Here is a 16,810-nt window from a genome sequence, read left to right as displayed (position 1 = left end):
AGCGATGAAAATCATTACTGATTTCTGGTTCTACTGAAACATGAATAGAAATTATTTTACAAAGTAGTAACACTTACTGGCATTTTCTACTCATCTATATTCAACGTTTACGCAGAGAGAACGGACAACGAAAACAAAAGAAATGTTGTTAGCGTCTACCGCATGTAGCATTTTGCACACCCCAATACATGCGTTGACATTGTGTGCGTGCGAAAGAATAAGGAAAAACTCATTTATTTTTAAAACTCGCACGAAATCTTTCGATAAAAATGTTTATCAGACACAATTTATATACGAATCGATAGAAAAATTAATTATCTAGAATCGTATGTTCTTGGAATTTCCGTTTTCTTCCCCGTTTTCTCACAATTTTTTGTAAAGTGCGTGAAACCCCGGGATAGGCAGCGAACTCCCGTGACCACGGCGAAGCGCTACCTTAAGTGAAAAGCACAGAAAAAATTGAAGCTTAGGAAAGGTGAATTTCGTGATATTAAACTCAAGCACATGGATGAATCAATACAATGACATAAAAGAGAAACCGAATTGGAGAGTGTTACTCCGTATAGAACTAAAAGAAACAACTTCGTCGTTATTCTGCCACCCGCTCCGCTCGGTACAGTTACTGCACAGATCATCAGACTCAACCTTCTCCGATTTGGATGAAACTTTGCACATGGCTTCAGCATGGCAAACCATAAATTTTGAACCGATTGAGAGGTCAATCCGACTCACGACTGATATTTAAAAAGGGCAAAAATTGCCTTTTTCAAATCGTTGTAACTCGAAAACCGTAAATTGTACAAAAATGACGTTCAGGAAGAAGTTGTAGAGAATCAATTGGGCACTCTAAAAATAATATACACTGAAAAGATTTTGTGATTTTTTTCTCAATAATTACAAAATAATCCGAAAAAGAGGAATAAAAAAAATCAAGGATTTAATTTTTTTCGATAATTTCAATTTTAAAGCTGTTATTAAAACCTACAGATTGATGGCTTGATGGCCAATCCGTGCGTTTTGAAAAATGAAGTAGTTACAGCTAAAACAGTTAGTTCTTCTCGTTGTAATTCGGTAACCGTTCATCGTACAAAAATGGCGTCCAGGAAGAAGTTTTAGGGAAAAATATACACTGAAAAAAAAATTTAATTTTTTTCTCAACAGTCACAAAATAATTCGAAAAAGAGATAAAAACAAACCATGGTTTTAATTTTTTGTTATAATTTTTAATTTAAAGCTGTTATTAAAACCTACATATTGATGGCTATACAGTTAGTTCTTCTCGTTGTAATTCGAAGACCGTTCATCCTACAAAAATGGCGTCCAGGAAGAATTTGTAGGGAATCTATAGGGCACTCTTAAAAAATTTTACACTGAAAAATAAATTTGATGTTTTTTCTCAATAATTTCAAGATTAACGAAAAAAATTAAATTAAAATAAAATCAGGGTTTCGTTGTTTTCAAGAATAGGCTTAAGAGACTCAGATAGATTATAAGTAGAACTTAATTATTTTTTAGCACTGGGCAATGTTTGTACCTTTATTCATTAGGCTAATGTTTCTGAATTGTAATTATGTGAACAAATATGTAAAATGTTAAAAAGATGATGGGTTTTTACGCGCATTTGATGAATTTCAAATGGGCTTTGTATATATTTTGTGGGCAGAAGAACGAATAATGTATTTATAATGCGCATTCGACTAAAAAATATTTCATTTTGAATTTTTCAACGAATAACAGCGTAATATTTTTTCACAAATGAGAACATTGAAGCTAACAACTTAAAAGTCAAACGATTCGTTTGTCTTATTTGAACACTTCGACATTATATGCATATCATCTCGGTATATCAAATTATATCAGCACTAATGTGAATATGGTATAAAACATTGCCATTAATAAACGTACAGGCTCTTAAGTCAAAATGGTGATGATGCAAATTGTTCATTTAGATCATGAATAATGTTAATGCAAATTTTCAGCCAAATGAAAATATCAAAACTAATTCGATCTATCTATATATCTCTATATCTTTACATCCTTGATCTCCTTTGAGTACTATCATTTTATAACATTCATTTTTTTCCGTAGCCACCAGCAGGACTTGGAATAATGATTATTGAAGGAAAACATTCTGAAGTCGGGCGTGGCATATTCGTGTCAGATATTCAAGAAGGATCAATGGCAGACCAGGTAAACATTTCCAACAGACATTTCCTTATGAACATGTTTTATACTTTCTATAGGGTAAATCCGGGCGAGATTTAGCTCTTTCAAGATCTCGTACATCGAATCGATGTATTGGCGCAAGTGTTTCTGTGCGTGCGTATTTCGTCACGCAAAGGAAAACGTATGTAATAACCGCTCTTTCCTATCAGTTAAAAATGCATTATTTTTAACTATTTACCCTCGTTCATGTTGCGGAGGCTAAAAAAATTCCAGCGCCGTTTGGTTATGGCACACCCGGTTTTATGTTGCTTCTTATAGAAAATTTGTTTGTTAACAGACGTACGTTCCGGGTAAAAAATTGAGGTGAAGTGATGGCTATGGGGATAGACCCCTATAATAGGTTTAGATGCCGCACCTACCCAATATTTTTTGCCTTTCTCATATACAAAGGTTATGCAATTACTGTGAAAACCTACTTTTGATCCGAGGTCCGGAAGGCCGAGTGTCATATATCAAATGTCTGTGTGTGTATGTGTGAGTATGTGCGTATGTGAGCATGTAACATTTTTTGCACTTACCTTTCTCGGAGATGCTGAACCGATGTTCACAAACTTAGATTCAAATGAAAGGTCTTGCTGTCTCGTGCAAAATTCCTGAATATTATATGGATCCGGCTTCCGATTCCGGAATATGAGGGAAAATGTGCAAAAAATTGTGAAAATAAATTCACCAACTTTTCTAAACCGATTTACACAAACTTAAATTCAAGTTCTTATAGTCCCATACAAAATTCATGAATTTTGTTTGGGTATGACTTCCGGTTGCGGAATTACGTGGAAAAATGCGCAAAAAAATTAAAATTTTTGTGTTGATTTTTCTCAGAGATGGTGCGATCTATTTTTAAAAAATTAGATTCAAACGAATGGTCATATGGTCCTTTACAAAACTTCTGAATTTTATCTAGATCCGACTCCCGGTTCCGGAATTAGAAGGTGTAAGGTGTAAGAATTCTTGTTCAAAATACTTACTCGCTTTTCTTAAACATGACGTTACCGATTTCATCAAACTTCAGATGAATGGGCTTAGGGTCCTTTACAATACTTCTGATTTTCACTTTTCGTCCTTCTGGACGAAACAAAAAACGAGAAAAAATTCTGAAGTGATTTCGGCTATCCTGGTTTCCAGTTTCTGATTCCGGAGGCTCAAGAAATAGTGGTCATATTTTCTCAAATGGATCTCACTCACTTTTCTCAGTGATGCTTTGACCGATTTTCACAATCGTAGTTTTAATGGAAATTCCTGTGGTTTTGTACGAAATTCCTGAATTTTCTCCGGATCCGAATTCTGGTTTTGGAATTATAGGGTAAAGTGTGTTAAAAATGTTATACCAGAACTGTGGGTAAAACACCCACTCGGAATCCTAAAGAATTCCAATTTACCGCGAAAAAGGTGAGCGCGTTTTTTATACAGTCGAGCCGCATCCTGCCAGCTTTTTCCGCAGTGTATAATTATGAAATTGATAAATGTTATTTCGTCAATGTGAGATTGAACCCCGCAACATTCGTATACATTGCATTGGTATGCGTAACAGGAACGTAAAATTACTCAATTGAGCAATTTGACGTTTCTGTTACACATACTTTTGAAATGCTTACGGTCAAATTGACATATATGAAAATTATAAAACTGTTTTCAAAAATCTCTGAAATCTAAAATATCTGATTTTTACTTGGTTCACAAGTTCAAAACTTATGAAATACTAAGTACAGGCTTGGATTGACGAGAGATTTTCTACCTGGAAACATGGAGCACAGCGAATAAAAACCCCTTTGTTGAGCAAATTACATTTTGATTGCGCTGAAGCACTGAAGAAATATCAAAAGTCTATAAGAAACAAATGATGGATAATCGGATTGCACTTTTAGAAATATTCAGCTCCTTAAGAACATTTGCAAAGACAGGGCCTACTCATAAAAAGAGACAAGAATGACGATAACTCCAATTTCATGACATTTTTAAAAGATGCTGTAGAACTAAAATCTTGACTGCAAAGAGATGGCCATAAACGGCTTTATTCTGAAAGTCAAAACGAAATTTTCAAGCTATTGGCAACCTCAGTATTTTCAGAAATCATGAAAGAAATAAGAATAATATTCAATTTCCTTGATGATTTTTCAAATTATGGAAATATTTACAGTTGGTCAGCCCACATATATCCATGAAACTGGGAAATTTTATGAGAACGCTCGATAAGGGGAGGTAGCTCAATGGCAGAGATATGTTTTGATGTGGAACACATCTTTATTTTCTATTTAGGGATGCAAATCAGAAACGCAAGGAAAAATACACGTAGAAATGTGGTCAGGTTTGAAACACTTACAGCTCAGTATATTTTGTATCAATTATTAACATTATTTCATTATTTGATTGGAAGTATTTATAAGATTCGATTTAAATATATCAATCCATGTATTTTCACATTATTATAAATTATTGAAATTTTGATTAGTAGCGAGCAGTGTCCTATTTTGTCTGCTAAAAATCTCCGGCATATCGGATTTCCCTGCCATAGACGACGGGTTTGAAGGATATATGATATGATTGGTCAGTCGATGCAAAAACGAAGCTGTTGGAAGCACGCATATCTATAAATAGAAGCGAAATTATAGCTAACGTTTCAGTCCTACGCGTAGTATACTAGAAGTAGGTTATTGCTAGACAGCAAGACAAAAAGTGACATAAAACGATTTGAAGCTTTAATTGGTATGCTCTGATCTTGTGTCATGCAATCTCGGATGAAATTCCATGTTATGTCGTTTCGCCTGTGAAATGTGCAACTTTCCCAGGATAAATTTCGAGTGCTTAAGATTATTTTCTAATTTATATAAGATGAACTCGATTCATAATGAGAAAAAGTTTATCGCTTCAACCGTAATCGCAGAATGGTAGAAACTCGATGCTATAAAACTAACTGCTTGCATACAAAACTTGAACACAAGCTTGGCGAAGAGAAGCTTAAATATTGAAATCCGAATCGCAAGTATGTACAAAGATATAATTGCATACATTTGGGATATTGGTGTAGTTTCGTCGGCTATAAAACAAATACAAATCAAGAAAAACAATGTTCGGTGTTGGTTCCTAATCAAGATCAATCTAAACAGATTCTCGTGCAATTGAGGATTCAAAAGTGTGACTATTGATTGAACTGTTTGATTGTAGATCATTAGACATTTTGGTTGCCTTGTTCCACATCAATGGCTCGAACATCCCTATGGGGCTGATCCTTGTAGTTTTTTTCAACTATTGAAAAGGCTAAATGAACAGACAAGGAGTCTAAGGAGAGTTGTAGTAATCTTATAAAAATATAAATGGATAAGAGGTTTTGTTCCAGAGTTTGTGCGTTTCGTTTATCTACTTGTTACAGTACCAGGCTCATTTTGTTCAAATGAACGAAGTTTTGTCGTGAATACGACTTACTTTACTATGGGGCGCCTTTTCAAAATTAGTCATATGGAAGAATGGGCAGAACTTAATCGTGAATATCTCGACTTGTATTAATGGCAGCCAGATAATTCTTTCACTATTACATCAAAAATATGATCAGGAAATTAGGATAATATTTTGAACAGTGTGATATAACCACAAACAACTCAAAATTATGTTTTCAGAAAATTTTCAAACAACGCGGAAAACTCTTTACTTTTGCTTGGGTTTTTCGCGCAAGGACGACCATTTTGAGGTAGTCAGGCACATATCTTCAACTTAACGTTATAATAGGGGAACAGTGGACGATCATTTCTTCTTGTGCGTTGGATGGAAGCAGACGTCGGGGCGAGAAGACGCATCCAAACAGCGGCATCGGAGAGCGCACCTTCTGTGTGGTTAAGAATCTCAAACGCTCAGGTCATAGTTCTCATTTGCCTTCCTGTCGTCAAGGCGAGGATACACATTAAACCAGTTTCCCATCATTTGGCACTGCGAGCGGATGTGTCGTTTTGTTCACAAAGCAAATTTCAATTTAAGCAAGAACGATTGCATCAGCTGCTGGTCGTTTGCATTGGAGGGAAAGAAAACAAGAATCGAAAAGTGGACAACATTATATAAAATCAGCCGTTATAATGGCTCTAAATGTTATCTAAATAACTAAAGATTACTTCTTTGCAAATCGAAGGTAGAAATCATCAGTTTAGTGAAAATCCAAAATAATTTGATTTGCTTCGTGCACTTTTCGCTGTGCGAAAATCGTTCGAGAAAAATATTCCGAACTGTGCTAATCCGAAATGAGATAATCGACGTCAAAAATCGTTGAAAATTTTAGTAGTGAAAAGGGGGATATTTTCGCAATTCACACAATTGATCAACTATCAATTCGAATTCGAAAGTGTAAAGAAATCGTGTCAGTTTTATTCGTATTCACGACATCCAGTTATGTCTCTGACATTACACACCCGTACTTTTTTTCTAGTCTTCGCAGGTTAAAAACGTATTTAAGAACAACAATGTTGCAAGATTGACTCAATAACGTTACTATTTTACATGTCTATCGCGACATAACCGACAAACTCGATTTAAAAAAAATTCTACGACTTTATTTTGCAAAATGCAAATGACAGCTCTGTGTTTGCATAGCGCAAATGATTTTTGTCCATATCCTGATCTTTTACACGCTGTAATAAATCAATCACAAAACTACTTGTATATTCCATTCCGTTCATGAACAATAGCAACGCACTCTTTTTAAGGGGGCAAGCTGCCCATTTGGTCCAAAAATGATCTGGCGGTCCTGCTCATTAAAATTAAATAAACGCTCAACTAAACTGATTCCGGTTATTCTTTCAAGAATCGAAAAAAATATGTTTTAGAACATCACAGTATAATATCATTACACAGTATAATATCATCACACCACTAGGTGGACTAAAACAGGTTTTTTAATTAAACGATATGTATGATAAGGCACACTACCTTATTTCTGAGATGCTGCGGTTATTTCTTTACTGTACTTCCGACCAGGGCCGCCGAAAGGGAAGAGCGAAAGGAAGGAATCCCCACGGGCCCGTACATATTCAGAGGGTCCAGAATTTCAATGACAATTGTTTTGTCTCTCTCATATACAAAGGTTATATCCATTGAATACAGGGTCCGCCATCTAACTTTTTCTTTTACTAGCGGTTATTTCGATATGGGTAACCTTAATGTCACTGCTGATTTGAAGAAACTTAGTTTTATCCTTCCGCTGAACGGAAATGATTGTGTATACGCTTGAGGAACGCGTGGAAAAAGTGCAGTTTTACTTTGAAACTGGGCTTGCGATCAGCTTGAAAAAGACGCCGATTTTTACCAAAAAATCATCTTCTCGGATAATAAGCAAAATTGTCGCGTCTGTGGGACGGAAAACCCGCACGTTATCATGGAGAAGCCGATGCATCCTCAGTGAGTGACGGTTTGGTGTGGATTTTGGTCTGGCGGCATCATTGGGCCATTTTTCTTCGAAAATGAGACAGGAGCCGCCATGATTAGTGATTGGTTCTTCCCGTTACTTGAAGAGGAAGACTTGGACACCATTTGGTTCCAACAAGACGGCGCGCCGTGTTAAACAGCCAACACTACGATCGATCTTCTGCGCACAGTCTTCGAAGATCGAATTATCAGTCGAAATTCGGATGTCGTTTGGCCGCCTCGGAGCTGTGATTTGACGCCGTTAAACTATTATCTTTGGGGAGCTGTCAAAGATAAGTGTTATGTGGACAAGCTAGAGACAATTCAAGCCTTGAAGGACAACATTGGTGCAGCCATAGCTGCATACAATCAAAGATGTACTAAAAAACTGGACCGACCGTATTATATTCCACAATTAACCGGAAGGATTGTACATTAATATGAAAAAATAAAAATTTTGAAATCGAATGAACCGTTTGTGTTTTATAGCATGTTTAAATGTTTCTACTTTTGAACTGCTTTAAGCACTGACGAGCCGAAGGCGAAACGCAAAGAAAACAAAATATGTACTTTTTTGCAAAAAACAAAAAAAAACCCTAAATGTTCAATCTTACTAGATTTTCTCGGAGATGACAGGATACATAACAACAATGTTTATCCTTAATGTTTTTCAGTTTATGATTCATGAATTATTATTGTATCTAGTAATCTTCTGATTTATGTACGTGGAAATTTATCGTTTGTTTGCTTAATTTTTATATTTGCTTTGATTTGAAACTTCGAGCATTCGTTAAATAACATAAAAACCTGTTTTAATCCACCTAGTGGTGTAATGATGCCTTTCCCATATTATTTATATTTTCAAAAATATCACCAGAAGATTTTGTGAAGAAATTTTGTTTCAATCTTGAATAAAATAAGAATCTTTATTTGGGTATAAACTAGCATAACCTTTTCAAATTCTAAACAGTTGTGTCAAGCTGGTAAGATTTTTTCTTTATTTTGCATCGTCGCACTAAATGATTAAACACTCTTCGGAACCGGATGAAATTAAACAGCAACCTATGAGACTGTATGAACTTTTATTTGAGCCTGTTTGTGTAAATCGATCAAATGAACTCTGAGAAAATTGAGTGATTCTCGTTTTAAACTTTTTGACCAATACTTCTGGTCGTTTAGTAAGTAACTAATATAACCTACAAATTGAATCAGTTTTAAGCCAAATCTAGAAGAATTTTACCCTTCGTCACTCTAAATGACAGTGTGAAATTCAACAGCAACCTTCATGACTACGAGAATTCTTTTTATGAGTGCCATTATTTGACACATACTTACACACAGACACATACATTGCTCAGCTTAATGAACTGTGTCGAATTATATAGAACATATTGTATAAACTCTCTATATGAGGTATTGGGTGCACTTTTATTGAAAAGCTTCGTTAGCATGATCTTGTAATAACACTTACAAATAGGTACAAACTGAATAAAAGAATTAGAAATTTACATATTTTTCACCTGAAAAATATAAATTTTAATGTGGCAACCCTGCACGCTATACTAAATTGAACACAGCACGCATGGAGCGTACCGTCGCGTACCAGTTTTGCATCGTCATTTTTTTCGATTATAGAGGTTTCAACATTGTTGTCATTCACCTTTTCCGGCCAGAAAAGTTTTCTGACCCTATGTGCGAGGGGTTGGGAATCGAACCCAGGTGGGCAGCGTGAAAGGCATCGACTTACCCATAACGCTATACCCGTTCCCTTGCATCGTCATTTTGAATTTGAATGTTATGACATTTCTCGCCCTATAACTTCGGAGCCGGAAGTCGGATCAGGATGAAATTGCACAGTATGTTGAAAGACAATGAGAGCTTTAATTTGAATAATAAATAATGAAAAACGACTTAACCGTTGCTGAGAAATCGACGGGAGTTCCGTTTATGGAGATTTTCTGCACTATTGTCGGTGCTTTCGGAAGCGGAAACCGGGGACTAGGAGTGTCAAAGTAGTTTTATATACTTACTAACTAATAAGATCCGTCAACTAGATCAATTTAGCAGTAAGTTTTATTAAAATGTGCACCTCGTTTCGCCATTGATTGTGAAAAAATACTCATGAAATTGAAAATTTTCACTAATCGCACTGTAATACCGGAACCGAAAGTCGGATCTTGATCATATTTTCGCAGACTTTTTAAACAATTTCAAGACCTGTATTTTGATTCTTAGATTGCGAAAATCGGTAAAGAAGTTTCCGAGAAAATGTATTGCATGTTTTTTCATAAATTTTCACATATTCCTTGTAATTCCGGAACCGGAAGTCGGATCCATATGAAACTCAGGAACTTTGTATGGGACCTCAAGACCTTTCATTTGAATCCAAGTTTGTGAAAATCGGTTCATCCATCTCTTAGAAAATTGAGTGACATTATTTGTCACACACATACATACATACACACACACATACACACACAGACATTTTGTGATTTCGACGAACTGAGTAGAATGGTATATGACACTCGGCCCTCCGGGCCTCGGTTCAAAAGTCGGTTTTCACAGTGATTGCATAACCTTTCTATATGAGAAAGGCAAAAAAGGGAAAATTCTATTTCCTCTAACGTTTACTGTACGTGTGACGTCTCACCCTGAAGCATGTCACCCGGATTCACATTTTTTATTCAAATATAAATATCAAAACCAATTTTTTTAAATATGCAGTAGGATGCTTCAACTATTAAGAACAATAAGTTAAGTTCTAGTTCAGTGAATATTTTTGAAGATTATCGAATTTTAGAAAGATGCGGGATTTCGTCCGTATTTACCCTAGCTCTTTTCATTTAGCATTTTTAACGTTTTATGCTAAACTTTAAAGCCATTCTTTCAGGTTGATTTTTGTTTGGTTCGAAACAAAGTTCCCAGTACCGTACCCATTCGGGCCAAAAATGATCTGGCGGTCCTGCTCATTTTTTTGGTTCGAAACAAAGTTCCCAGTACCGTGGAACGAATGGAGAATTTATAACCGGGGCTAGATAAATGATGTAAAGTAATAATAATAATAATTCCGCACATACATTTTTGTTTCGAATAAGAAAAATTATTGTATATGCAGTACCTTGCTAACATAACAAATAATTTCTTCTTTGTCATGTGATATGTTTTTGATATCTGAGTTCATGTTAATTGATTGCAACAACTTAAACTTTCCAGCTTAAGCAGTGTGCCTTCATATTATAATATATTATTGAATAAAAAAAAACTTAAACTTTCCTATGTGTTTCAGGCCGGATTGAATATTGGAGAAATGATATTAGCAGTAAACAGAGATTCGCTATTAGGTTGTACTTATGAAACGGCAGCAATATTATTGAAAAGGGCAGAAGGAGTAGTGACATTAAAAATTTGCAATCCCAACAAAAAAGAATCAAACGAAGCGATCAATACTTTTGCAAAATCAACATCCAAAAATATTACAATTGATAAAAGCAGTACAGCAACTGATAGTTCTTTTACAAAAGGCGATAAACCAGTAACCCTGAAATCAACACCAGCTAACGATATGATGGATCCGTCGAAAGCTGAAATTATTGAAAATGAAAATACTGTAATAGAAATTAACGCAGCAAACAATCCGCTCGGAATAGTGGCAGTAGGAGGATGCGATTCACTTATAAGCGTAAGTTCCTATAATCTATCGAAAGCGACATGAAGTCTAACTATATTTATAACCAATTTAAAAATTCTCAGGTTCGAATATTTGTTTTAATTCTCTTGAATATTTGTTTAATTTTTCTTGGTACTAAGCACATAGGATATATAAAATCTGAGGAAAAAATACGGAATACTGCCTTTTTGCGATTTTTAACTAACGTGCGAGTTCAATCTATAGCATCAAGTTCGTAACGCCACTTTACCAGGTTTCTGGTCTTCCTATAGAGGACATTCTATATTTTGTGTTACTTAAACATAGGTGTCATTTCGTTTCATTGTATTGATTGCCAACACAGTGTGAGTATTTATAACACGTCAAAGATGTTGGTGTACGAACCACATTTTTAGCATATGAACCACACATCGCATCTCATGTTAAATCAAGAAAAACCTGTTTTAATCCACCTAGTGGTGTAATGATGCCTTTCTCATGTATAATACTGTGGTATTCCATTCAAAATTTATCTCTTCGATTTTTGAAACAAACCAAGAGATTGGTTGTGCATTAACTAGTATAACATACAGAATAAAACAATGTTTTGATTGCATGAGTCATCCACATTTCCACAAACCAAAGTCGGTTCGTACGGCCACCAACTAACATGACACACAAACTCTTCTAGTACGCACTCTAAATTACGATTTAAATGTTTGTTGTATCCGAAAATATTTTAAGTGACGGTGTACAATATTGAACACACTTTACCCTATACCTCCGGAACCGGAAGTCGGATCCGGATCATATTCAGGAATTCCATATGGGATCAAAAGACCTTTCATTTGAATCTAAGTTTGTGGAAATCGGTCAAACCATCGCTGAGAAAAGTAAGTGGGATCTATTTTGGTATATATGACCACTATTTCCGGTACTTCCGGTACCGGATACCAGGAACCAGGATAGCCGGAATCGGTTTATTTAGTTGCCTACTGATAATCACTTTCGTTTTGTGTGGTTTTGAGACCAGTTTAAAAATATTTTTACGTATTTTGTTTCGCCGGTTTAAGTGACGTTGTACAATATTGAACACACTTTACCCTATAATTCCGGAACTGGAAGTCGGATCCGGATGAAATTCAGGAATTCCGTATGGGACCACGAGACCTTTCATTTGAATCTAAGCTTGTGGAAATCGGTCAAACCATCGCTTAGGAAAGTGAGTGAGATCTATTTTGGTATATATGACCACTATTTCCGGTACTTCCGGAACCGAACAAGGGAACAAGGATAGCCGGAATCGGTTTGTTTAGTTGCCTACTGATAATGACTTTCGATTTGTGTGGTTTTGAGACCAGTTTAGAAATTCTTTTATGTATTTTGTTTCGCCGGTTTAAGAGACGGTGTACAATATTGAACATACTTTACCCTATAATTCCGGAACCGGAAGTCGGATCGGGATGAAATTCAGGAATTCCGTATGGGACCACGAGACCTTTGATTTGAATCTAAGTTCGTGGAAATCGGTCAAACCATCGCTGAGAAAAGTGAGTGAGATCTATTTTGGTATATATGACCACTATTTCCGGTACTTCCGGAACCGGATACCGGGAACCAGGATAGCCGGAATCAGTTTGTTTAGTTACTGATAATGACTTTCGATTTGTGTGGTTTTGAGACCAGTTTAGAAATTTTTTTACGTTTTTTGTGTCGCCGGTTTAAGTGACGGTGTACAATATTGAACACACTTTACCCTATAACTCCGGAACCGGAAGTTGGATCCGCATGAAATTCAGGAATTCCGTATGGAACTACGAGACCTTTCATTTGAATCTAAGTTTGTGGAAATCGGTCAAACCATCGCTGAGAAAAGTGAGTGAGATCTATTTTGGTATATATGACCACTATTTCCGGTACTTCCGGAACCGGATACCGGGAACCAGGACAGCCGGAACCGTTTTGTTTAGTTACTGATAATGACTTCCGATTTGTGTGGTTTTGAAACCAGTTTAGAACATTTTTTATGTTTTTTGTTTCGCCGGTTTAAGTGACGGTGTACAATATTGAACACACTTTACCCTATAATTCCGGAACCGGAAGTCGGATCAGGATGAAATTCAGGAATTCCGTATGGGACCACGAGACCTTTCATTTGAATCTAAGCTTGTGGAAATCGGTCAAACCATCACTGAGGAAAGTGAGTGAGATCTATTTTGGTATATATGACCACTATTTCCGGTACTTCCGGAACCGAATACCGGGAACAAGGATAGCCGGAATCGGTTTGTTTAGTTGCCTACTGATAATGACTTTCGATTTGTGTGGTTTTGAGACCAGTTTAGAAATTTTTTTATGTATTTTGTTTCGCCGGTTTAAGAGACGGTGTACAATATTGAACATACTTTACCCTATAATTCCGGAACCGGAAGTCGGATCGAGATGAAATTCAGGAATTCCGTATGGGACCACGAGACCTTTGATTTGAATCTAAGTTCGTGGAAATCGGTCAAACCATCGCTGAGAAAAGTGAGTGAGATCTATTTTGGTATATATGATCAATATTTCCGGTAATTCCGGAACCGGATACCGGGAACCAGGATAGCCGGAATCAGTTTGTTTAGTTACTGATAATGACTTTCGATTTGTGTGGTTTTGAGACCAGTTTAGAAATTTTTTTACGTTTCTTGTGTCGCCGGTTTAAGTGACGGTGTACAATATTGAACACACTTTACCCTATAACTCCGGAACCGGAAGTGGGATCCGGATGAAATTCAGGAATTCCGTATGGGACCACGAGACCTTTCATTTGAATCCAGGTTTGTTAAAATCGGTTCAGCCATCTCCGAAAAAACCTAGTGAGATTATTTGACACATACACACACACACATACATACACACACACACACACACACACACACACACACACACACACACACACACACACACACACACACACACACACACACACACACACACACAGACATTGCTCAGCTCCATGAACTGAGTCGAATGGTATATGACACTTGGCCCTCAATTTTCACTAGTCGGTTTTTCAAGTGATTGCATAACCTTTCTATATGAGAAAGGCAAAAAAGGTACCAGAGAGCCTCAATGCTCGGTTTGGAAACGCAAAAAGGAGATTTCAACATCAATTACACTGCACGTTCCAGCAAGCGAAATTGTTTTATGACGCCTCTGTTGGCCTTTTCTCGAAACTACGTTTTCGCTTTTCTCATATGTTAGGTTATGCAATCACTGTGAAAACCGACTTTTGACCAAAGCTTGAAAGACCGAATTTCTATACTACTCGACTCGGCTCGTCGAGTATGCAAAATGCCTGTGTATGTAAGTGCGTATTGTTTATGTAATGTTTTTTTTGCACTTTTCTCGGCGATTGCTGAACCGATTTTCACATTTTTTAAATGAACGGCCGTAGGTCTCACACAAAATTTCAGAATACTGTTTGGACTCGACTTCCGTTTCCGGAATTAAGAGGTAAAATGATGAAAAATATTTGAAAATAGCTTTTCTCGGAGATGGCTGAGCCGATTTACACTAACTTAGAGTCAAATAAAAGATCTTATGATCTTATACAAAATTTCTGAGTTTTTTTTTAAATCTGGCTTTCTGTTCCGGAGCAAATTTTTCTTAGAGATGGCGTGACCAATTTTTACAAACTTAGTTTCAATTAGGTTTCTAAAAATTGTATTATAATCGTTTACAAAGCCTTCTTAACTTTTCTCATAGATGGCGAGACCGTCTCCAGAATTATAGGGTAAAGTGCGTTAAAAGTTGTGAACCATTACTCAGCGGAGCGAAACAAAAAACCTAAACAAATTTCTAAGCTGGTTTTGAAAATAAACCATGGGGTAGTTATTATCAGTAGACGGCCAAGCAAACTAATTCCGGCTATCCTGGTTTCCGGTTTACGATTCCGGATGCACCGGAATTAGTGCTCACATTTTCACAAATGGATCTTGCTCACTTATCTTAGCGAATGGTTTGATCGATCGTTTACAAACTTAGGTTCAAATGAATGGTCTTATGGTCCCAGAAGCAAAGTCTTGGCATTACATTCCTTTTGTGGAATTTGGCCTTTCTGTTTCAACAGACTTCGCAGTCGATTCTTAGTGTACATAATCATTGCATGGCTAGTACTATGGATCCTACTAACACTAAGAACCCTTCCAGGTCGGGGCTCGAACATACGACAGCTGGCTTGTAAGACCAGCGTCCTATGCATTAAACCGCCAACCCGGGACGTCCCAGAAGGAATTCCTAAATTTAAAAGAGATCCGACTTCCGGAATTATAGCGTACAGTGTGTTAAAAATTTTATATCATCACCTAAAGGGGCGAAACAGAAAACGTCAACATTTTCATAACCGGCATCAAAACTACTCCAAATGATTGTCATAATCAGTAGACGGCCAAACGAACCGAATCTGGTTATTCTTTCAAAAATCGAAGAAAATTTTTTCGAAGGCTATCACAGTGCTATATAAGATAGTATGACTGATATGAGAAAGGCATCATTACAGCACTTGGGGAATAAAATAGGGTTTTCAACTGGGTCTCATTAGTGCGCCAAAATTATTGCTCGTTTCAACGTGAACAAACGTTTTACTTGCTAGATGTATCTCTACTGTCGGAACTACAACCAAACATATTCATTGATATTAAAAAACCTGTTTTAATCCACCTAGTGGTGAAATGATGCCTTTCTCATGTACAATATTGTGGTATTCTATTCAAAATTTTTCTCTTCGATTTTTGAAAGAAATCAAGAGATTGTTTGTGCATAACATACAGAATAAAACAGTGCTTTGATTGCGTAGGTCATCCTTAAGAAAACGAAGTGGGTTCACTATTATATGATCTTCCGGCATCGGAACCCGAGAACCGGTATAATCGAAGTCGGTTCGTACGGCCACCAACTAACATGACATACAAACTCTACTAGTACGCACTCTAAATTACGATTTAAATGTTTGTTGCATCCGAAAATATGCAGTAATTTTTGGTAGGACCATAAGACCTTTCAATTAACCATAAGATTGGGAATAACGGTCTAGAGTCCAGTTTATAACATTTTTTACGGTTTTTGTTCCGCCAGTTTAATTGACGGTGTACAATATTGAACACACTTTACCCTATAACTCCGGAACCGGAAGTCGGATTGTTATGAAATTCAGGAATTCCGCATGGGACCGTGAGTCCTTTCATTTGAATCTAAGTTTGTGGAAATCGGTCAAACCATCGCTAAAAAAAGTGAGTGAGATCCATTTTTGTATCCTTGTCCTGATATGGTTTGTATCGGCTATCCTGGTTCCCGGTATCCGGTTTCGGAAGTACCGGGAATAGTGGTCAAATATAATAAAATGGATCTCACTCAATTTTCTCAGCAATGGTTTGACCAATTGTTCAGAAACTCACTTAAACCGGTGAAACAAAACACATAAAAAAATTTCTAAACTGGTCTTAAAACTACACAAATCGATAGTCATTATCAGTAGGCAACTAAACAAACCGGTTCCGGCTATCCTGGTTCCCG

At 36.5% G+C, this 16,810-nt stretch overlaps 1 protein-coding gene across 1 annotated transcript in view; it reads left to right on the top strand.

Annotated features, from left to right (window-relative positions):
* Nucleotides 1-16,810, top strand: part of LOC131427127 (inactivation-no-after-potential D protein) — a 1,657,698-nt gene that overhangs the window by 1,535,727 nt on the left and 105,161 nt on the right. The window contains exons 15-16 of the mRNA XM_058590062.1: nt 2,089-2,190; nt 10,895-11,287. Coding sequence (XP_058446045.1) covers nt 2,089-2,190; nt 10,895-11,287 — 495 coding nt within the window. The remainder of the gene's footprint in view (nt 1-2,088; nt 2,191-10,894; nt 11,288-16,810) is intronic.

This window comes from Malaya genurostris, chromosome 2 (genome assembly GCF_030247185.1).
Source record: "Malaya genurostris strain Urasoe2022 chromosome 2, Malgen_1.1, whole genome shotgun sequence".
Lineage (NCBI taxonomy): Eukaryota > Metazoa > Arthropoda > Insecta > Diptera > Culicidae > Malaya > Malaya genurostris.
The sequence above is the reverse complement of the archived record's forward strand: the minus strand, read 5'-3'. Positions and strand labels throughout refer to the sequence as shown.